Source organism: Terrapene carolina, unplaced genomic scaffold, assembly GCF_002925995.2.
Source record: "Terrapene carolina triunguis isolate 2854851 unplaced genomic scaffold, T_m_triunguis-2.0 Scaffold4410, whole genome shotgun sequence".
NCBI classification, from domain to species: Eukaryota; Metazoa; Chordata; order Testudines; family Emydidae; genus Terrapene; species Terrapene triunguis.
The window spans coordinates 1-8,223 of record NW_020668761.1 but is presented as its reverse complement, the minus strand read 5'-3'; the positions used below and the strand labels follow the sequence as shown (position 1 = coordinate 8,223).

Below are 8,223 nucleotides of genomic sequence, written 5' to 3'. Positions count from 1 at the left end.
TCACTTTATCATTTTTCTCTTCTGCCCTCTGGCTGCTAAATACAAGTCAAATCTCTGTCTGAATTTTTTCCAGTTCTCTGCAACATTGTCTGACAATTGCAGACTGAGTGGAAGTTGCGACACATCCATTTTTGGCTTTTTTCCCCATCTTAAGCTAATCAAGCTACTATTGTGCTCACAAAATACATCCAAAAGCCTTTGTCCTTCTCTGTTTGCTGCTGCATGTGCTCCCCTTGTCTCTGCTTTCAGCTGCAAACACAGGAGTTAACTTCAAAACGACTGTCGTCTCCTTCTCATTCAGCACTTCTGACACCATGTAATGATCTTGGGGTTCATTAAACAACAAACCAGTTTGTTAGAAAGGAATAAAACGTTTAATAAAACAAACCAGAGAGTGTCTGTAGTGAATTGCTGAACACGGCTACACTCTGTTCTCAATCCCAGCTTCCAGGGCACATCTCTAAATTCCTGTATTTCACAGGTGCTAACTTTTACCTTTCCCTGGGGGCTGCTCCGCCCAGAGGACCTGCCCCCACTCTGCCCCTTCCCCCAAGGCCCCATCCTCACTTGATCCCTGTCAAGGTTCCTTCCCCACTCTGAACTCTAGGGTACAGATGTGGGGACCTGCATGAGAACCTCTAAGCTTAACTACCAGCTTAGATCTGCTTTTGCTGCCACCACCCAAATTATTTATGAGTTATTTGGGAAACTCTGCCTACCTCCCCCTCAGAATATCTCCCTCCCAAGTACTATAACCCTTCCCTGGGTAGCCTTGAGAGACTTCTCCACCCATTCCCTGGTGAACACTGATCCAACCCCCTTGGATCTTAAAACAAGGAAAAATCAATCAGGTTCTTAAAAAGAAGGCTTTTAATTAAAGAAAGAAAGGTAAAAATCATCTCTGTAAAATCAGGATGGAAAATAACTTTACAGGGTAATCAGATTCAAAGAGCCCAGAGGAACCCCCTCTAGCCTTAGGTTCAAAGTTACAGCAAACAGAGGTAAACCCTCTAGCAAAAGGAACATTTACAAGTTGAGAAAACAAAGATAAAACTAATACACCTTGCCTGGCTGTTACTTACAAGTTTGAAATATGAGAGACTTATTCAGAAAGATTTGGAGAGCATGGATTGATGTCTGGTCCCTCCTAATTCCAAGAGCGAACAACCCCCAAAACAAAGAGCACAAACAAAAGCCTTCCCCCCACCAAGATTTGAAAGTATCTTGTCCCCTTATTGGTCCTTTGGGTCAGGTGTCAGCCAGGTTACCTGAGCTTCTTAACCCTTTACAGGTAAAAGGATTTTGGAGTCTCTGGCCAGGAGGGATTTTATAGTATTGTACACAGGAGGGCTGTTACCCTTCCCTTTATAGTTATGACAACCCCTTCCCACTCCTGCTCTGCCCCCTTCCCCAAGGCTACACTCCCAACCTGCCTCTCCTGCCCCAGTTCAGCCCCTGAGCACTCCCTGCCCTTGCTCTGCCTCTTCCCGCCCCTGCTCCTCCCCCTCCATCCCAGAACCCCTTGCCCGCTGCTGATCAGCAGCAGGTAGGAGGCGCTGATCTTTGGGGCCCTCTGATCAGCTGGTGGGTGATGAGCACCCACTATTTTTTTCTGTGGGTGCTCCAGGCCTGGATCAGCAATGGAGTCGGCACCTATGGTATTCATAATACTGTTCCTTATGAAGGAAAGTCTGAAAATTATAATTATACACATCTCTACACACTCCAGCTGCAGTCACTGTGTTAGGTGCAGCTGTATTGAATGGTGGAGACATTAGCTGGAGCAGCATGGTAGAGCTGTGCTTATGATATGAGGAGATCTCGGTCTGAGCCCTCCCCTTCCCAGGCATGTGATGAAAGGAGAGAGATGCAGGTGTACCTTGAGGGATCCAGTATCCCCCATTTCAGCCCTGAGCTGTGTAGTTGTGTCAGTAGTAGGGCTCAGGGGTCTGCTTGCCATGGGGATTGTCTGTGTGTTTAATGCTAGGTAAGGGAACATGTAGTGCTAGATGGAATCCTGGGAGTGAGGGTGGAGGGGCTGTTCAAGGGGGTGAAGGGTTTGTAAGATGTAACAAATGTGGAGCTGTTTCTGGGCAGTCGCTCAATGTTGAGGGCAGAACAGGGGTGGGTAGCTCCTGTACAGCGCAGCTCCTGTACAGTGCAGCTCACCTAAAACAAATGTTCCCTTAGCAAGGAGAAGGTGTTTGTGCTGCAGTTGTCATGTGCCTTGATCCCTGAGTGATGTGCTCTATCTGCACAGGCAAGGTGTGGGTCTGTGCGCCATGAGTGTATCAGGTCATCGCTCAAACAGGGCAGAGTTAAGGTCGCTTTGGCATGTACCTTAACTCTGCATTTGCTAGTTTTCAGAGGCCTGAGTTTTGCTGAACTCAATTTTCTGGAAGGACGTGAGATACCGTTGGGAACCTTAACTCTGCAGTAGCAAAGATTTTGTCAGTGACTTTCCTTCCTAGTTTCTTGAACAGAAAGAGGACTCTTTGGTAGTAGACATTAGTGGCCATTTAGACAGTTGTAGTTCTCATTTATGTTTGCAGTTGATACAGGACTGTAGCTAGATAATAACAAAAAGCCCTAGCTTTTATATAATGTTTTTCATCAATAGAGCTCAAGGAACTTTATTCATTATTCCCATTTTACAGATGGGGAAACTGAGGCACCGAGCCGTGACGAGACTTGCCCAAGGTCACCCAGCAGACCAGTGGCAGAGCCAGGAATAGTCCCAGTCCAGTTGTCTCTCCACTAGGCCACATGGTTGCTATGTTGTTCCTCAACACTCCTTGCCCCACCTATACATTTTGTTACAGTGGAATGGGGATAAGGGTCATGCTTTGAAGTATTTGCAGTGTGTAGTTGCTAACAGGGCTGGCAAGAGAAATCGAAGACACAGCCCATGTCCCAGCATCGTGACAGTTCTGTGGTGCTTACAGTGACTGGAAGTGTGAGACAAAACTGCTGAGTCTGTCTCCTTCTCCACCCCCTGCCGCACCATCCCTCACAACGTGTAGCCCCCCCCTTTCCCCTCCAACATTCCAGCTCTCCCTCCCCTTCCCACACCGTTAAGCCATTAGTTAGCACTGTAGAAGCCTTTAATATGTAAGATGTTGCTCCTTGCTGTCTCCAGATGGGGTAGACATACCTGCACTAGTTCTGATCAAGCTGTCATGCTATAAATGGCAGAGTAGATTCAGTGGCATGAGCAGCCTCCCTGAATATGTGCCAAGGGCCCTGGGTCATACCTGGAGAGCTAACCCATCCCCCCGCTCACACCACCACGGCTACACTTTCTCACACTAGCTCAATCAGAACTTAGTTGGTGCATGTCTACCCCCACTGGAAATTACACCTCCAGCTCAAGGTGTAGACGTCCCCTCAATGTTACCAGCTCACAGAATTTTATCACAAGTCTCATGATATTTGATGTGTTTATTAAAGCCACAACTCCTGGAGGCCTGTGATTAGGTGAGAATCTCAGCTTTCATTTTGTTTTAAAGTAAGTTTCTCTCCCTCATGTTTGCAGATAAATACTTGGAAATGTGACCCAAGTGAACTTTAAAGGTTCAGAAATCAGAAGGCAGAGAACAAGCCCAACGTTATGATTTAAAAAAACAAAAAACTCTTTATTTTTAAGCCAATCCCATGATTTTTCAGGGGGTTGACTCCTGATTTTTGAACACTTCAAAGATGGGAATAAGCACCCTGCTGCACTTATATTTCTGTCTGTCTTGGTTCCTCTCCAATTTAATTTTCTTTCCCCCCTGATACATTTCACAGAACAGTTCACAGTGAGGGGACCTGGCCATCCGATCACTGCCTCCGTAGGTGGGGAGGCCGTCCTGCCCTGCCACCTCTCCCCCAGGATGAGCGCTGAGAACATGGAGCTGAGGTGGTTTCGATTCAAGTTCTCTGCAGTTGTGCACCAGTATAAGGATGGGCAGGATCAGTATGGACAGCAGATGCCGGGATATCAGGGACGGACAGAGCTGCTGAAAGATGACATCACCAGTGGGAGTGTTTCCCTGAGAATACGCAATGTCCAGCTTTCTGACCATGGACAGTACACGTGTTTCTTTCAGTCCAGTGTCTCGTATGAAGATGCCTTACTGGAACTGCAGGTGGCAGGTCTGTAGTTTGTTTTACTTTCCTAGCAGTGTAATAAATGGGGCAGGAGAGCTCATGGTGAGAGGACTCTGGATGTTTCTCATTCACATTGATACCCAGAATCCCCTTTCAGATTCTAGTTACTGAGCAGCAGGGGCAGCAGCTGCTCTCTGAGAATGAACTGGAGGAATTTCACATCTGTGCTCTTCACTCTTCTTATTTTTCTAAACTTGGCTTTGTTTTAAATAGAATGGAATAGAGTTAAAACATTCCTTAGCTATTAAAACAGCCCCACCATTCCCATGTCCCAGGCTCTGTTTCGATCAGGTCACTTTCTCAATTTTGTTTATTTAAATACACAGTGTGTTCTGTACAATGTTCCCAAGATGTTTCCATTTTATGAACCAGAGTTGGGTTGGTGCTGAGCTATGGTGACTCCCAGTGAAGTGTCTGAGCTGCTCAACACTTCTCAAGAGCTGTGGACATATTCCTTCCTTCCTTCATTAACTTACAGTTTTCTCTGTTTGCTTTCTATTGGAATTGCCTTATTATTTTCCATTGAGGATACACTCAGGATCTAAGTTCCACAGGTAGAAATCAGTTTCAGGAAATTATAGAGGAGGGAAAAGATCTCCCAACCCTCTGAGAAACACTTGCCATGTATGTTTACATAGTTTCCAGTGACCCTGGGTTCTGTGCATGCAGAGGGAGAATTAATTCATTCTTCCTCCTCTTGTTCATTTTCCTAAATGCATAGAATTAACACAGGCTTATTCCATTTGTCTCTAGTTTCAGGCTCGGACCCCCACATCTCTGTTGATGGTTACCAGGACGGAGGGATCCGGGTTGTGTGTCGATCGGCAGGCTGGTACCCAGAACCTGAGGCTCAGTGGAGAGATCGCCATGGACAGTTGCTACCATCTGCCTCTGAAAAAATATCCAAGGAGGCCAATGGCCTGTTTCACACCCGGATTTCTATTGTTATAACAGAACATTCCAACCAGGACTTGTCCTGTTTTGTCAGGAACCCGTTCCTCAACCAAGGGAAAATATCAACAGTTTCCATAGCAGGTCAGTGCCCACCCGCCGGGGATAGAATGGATGTGGCAGATGTCAGTGGGGTGTTGTATGATTGTGTGTTTATATTTTTTCTAGATATTCTCCTAGGCAGGCTTCATGTAGAATATGCCAAAAAACTAAGTCAGTGTAATAGAACCACCAGGGACCCAGGCCTGCAGTCCAGATCCAGGCAACACTCCCACTGGCTTAGCTGAGAGCTCTGTCTGAGTAAAGACCGAAGGACCAGACTGTCATTTGTGACCTGAGGTGCCTAGGGGAGCCCACACTGAAAATGCTAAGGTCAGGGTAGGCTGTAAAAAGGAGAGTAGATTCTTCCAAAGGGCCAGCCACATTACCAGATCAATACAAGTTTGGATCTTACCCAAAATACCACGCTGCCAGCCAATCCTTTAGTAATAAAAACTAAAGGTTTGTCATAAAATAAAGGAAAAGAACAAGAGGAGAGTTATTAAATGATCAAAGCAATCAGATACATACATATGACTTTGGAGTCCATATATCAGGTTCTTAGCAGCATTGGTGATTTTGCTGGCTTGTAAAGTCTCTCTGGAACACATCCACAGCTTAGGTGGATCTATGAGTCCTTTGTTCAAAGCTTCAGTTTATAGAAAAGTTACTCCAGAGGTGAGAAGCAGGACTGAAGACAAAACTGAGACGATGCAGCTGCCTTTTTATATCCTTTGCCATGTGGCTTGTACTTCCTTTGTCCCAAACACAAGCTCACAGCACATGGCACGGAAAAGCTTTTGGAGTCCCCTGGCCACAGGCATGTCCCTACATGTCCTGCTGACTCATAGGGGTAGTCCCTGGCTTCTCTCAATGATGGCATGGGCCAGCAAACATGCCAGATACTGCTGATGCCAATCTGTCTCGGGGTGTCACCCAGATACACAGCACAAGTTTGAGATATCAATATGTCATATATATTTATAACTCACAATACAAAGATGATGCGTACATATAAATAAGCTTATCATATTTAGCAAATCATCACTTTTCCACTGATGCCTTGTAAGAGCCATTGCAATTTTGTAATATTGGTATCAATAATGCTATAAATGGTCACCCACATTCTGTAGAGCCTCACAATATTAAACTTCATAAAAGTGAGAGAATTCAGAGTGAGAATCTGCATGGCCCCATTGACCCTGGTCTCCCCTGAGAATGTACTTTCTGGTGGTGTGTTACACAATCACACAATGGGCCCAGTTCTTCACATACAAATCAATGGAGATCTGAACACAGAAGGGTCAGACCCCAAATCAGCAGATATGAAATATTACATATGTGTATCCTGAGTTATAGAGCGGGAAGTGCAAGGAGCCTTTATATTATTCACCGCCAGCACTGCTGGCTATCATGATATTTCAGTGAGTCTCCTGATATTGGCTGTTTCAATTAAAGCCTTGGCCACTAGAATTGGGTGTTTATATCAGAATCTGAGCTTTACTTAAAAAACATGTCCAGCCCTCCTGATTGCAGAGACAAGCTTGAAAACGTGGCCCGTGCAGGCTCTCAACCAGAAGGCAAATACAAAGGAACATTTATTATTTTCTAAAATCTCATGATTTGAGGGTTGGATTCATAACTTTTGACACTTGGGACGGCAATGCTGCCTATCAAATATTATTGTTAATATAGAATTAATGTTTTATTCAACGCTGAACAGTAACAGCACCCACCGTACCGTCAGGGTATTTGAACGAAGGAGCTGAGACATCTTAAAAACCAAAATCCTTTAATGCAGCCAGCGTCCTCCCACAGCAGCACCTGCCTCCTTACAGCGAGCTACTGATGAGGCCATCGTAGAACAATTTTACCTTCACTTTCCATTCCCCGAGCCTCTCTCGCAAACCACCTGCTTGCACCCAGCCAGTGGGGGAGGAGAAGCCCATTGCCATATTTAGGATTCTGTTTATCTCAAGAGCTAAGGTCTGCACTGTCATCTCTGAATTTAGTCTGAATTTTCTGACTCATATTTTGTGGCCATTAATCCCAGAGACACCCTGTATGGACACAGTCTGCATGTACAATCCTCTTGGGGCTTTTAAGCGTACAGTAGAACCTCAGAGTTACGAATACCTCGGGAACGGAGGTTGTTCGTTATTCTGAAATGTTTGTGTTCTGAACAAAGTTTTATGGTTGTTCTTTCAAATGTCTGCAACTGAACATTGACTTACTACAGCTTTGAAACTTTACTATGCAGAAGAAAAATGCTGGTTTCCCTTTATTTTTAGCAGTTCACATTTAACACTCCACTGTACTGTATTTGCTTTTTTATTTTTTGGTCTCTGCTGTTGCCTGATTGTGTACTTCCAGTTCCATATGAGGTGTATGGTTGACTGGTCAGTTTGTAACTCTGGTGTTTGTAACTGAGGTTGTACTGCCTTGCATGGTGACAGGTTTCAGTGGTAGCCATCTTAGTCTGTATCAGCAAAAAAACCAAGGAGTCCTTGGCTTGGTCTACACTTACCCCCCAATTCGAACTAAGGTACGCAACTTCAGCTACGTGAATAACGTAGCTGAAGTCGACGTACCTTAGTTCGAACTTACCTCGGTCCACACGCGGCAGGCAGGCTCCCCCGTCGACGCCGCGGTACTCCTCTCGTCTAGCTGGAGTACCGCAGTCGACGGCGATCACTTCCTGGTTCGACTTATCGCGTCCAGACAAGACGCGATAAGTCGAACCCAGAACTTCGATTCCCAGCCGCCGAACTAGCGGCTGGGTGTAGACATACCCCTTGTATACCAGACATTTAAATGAGCACTCTCATGCTACCTCACATTTATCTTAGTCATCTTAAGAGAAATATGTGCATCTGTTGAAATATTTAGTGTATCTTTATGGTAGCTTTAGAAATATATAGGCAGCTGTTAACAATTAGAGAAGTTATACAAATGCAGACCTCTCTCTCTCTTCCCCTGGGTTCTTTCCATCTCTATCCCAAGTGCTGGCTATGGCATGCATTCTTACTTTGGGGTTGTTTAAGGCAAACTCCCACAGTAATTTATTGGCACTTGATACCC

General features: G+C 45.2%; 1 protein-coding gene across 1 annotated transcript; it reads left to right on the top strand.

Annotated features, from left to right (window-relative positions):
* Positions 1–3,789: 3,789 nt before the first annotated feature.
* On the top strand, positions 3,790–5,187 carry LOC112120630 (butyrophilin subfamily 3 member A2-like; the record flags this gene model as incomplete). Its single annotated transcript, XM_026661442.1, has 2 exons — positions 3,790–4,137; positions 4,906–5,187. Coding segments are annotated over 2 exons (630 nt in total), but the record flags the coding sequence as incomplete, so codon positions are not given.
* Positions 5,188–8,223: the final 3,036 nt, after the last annotated feature.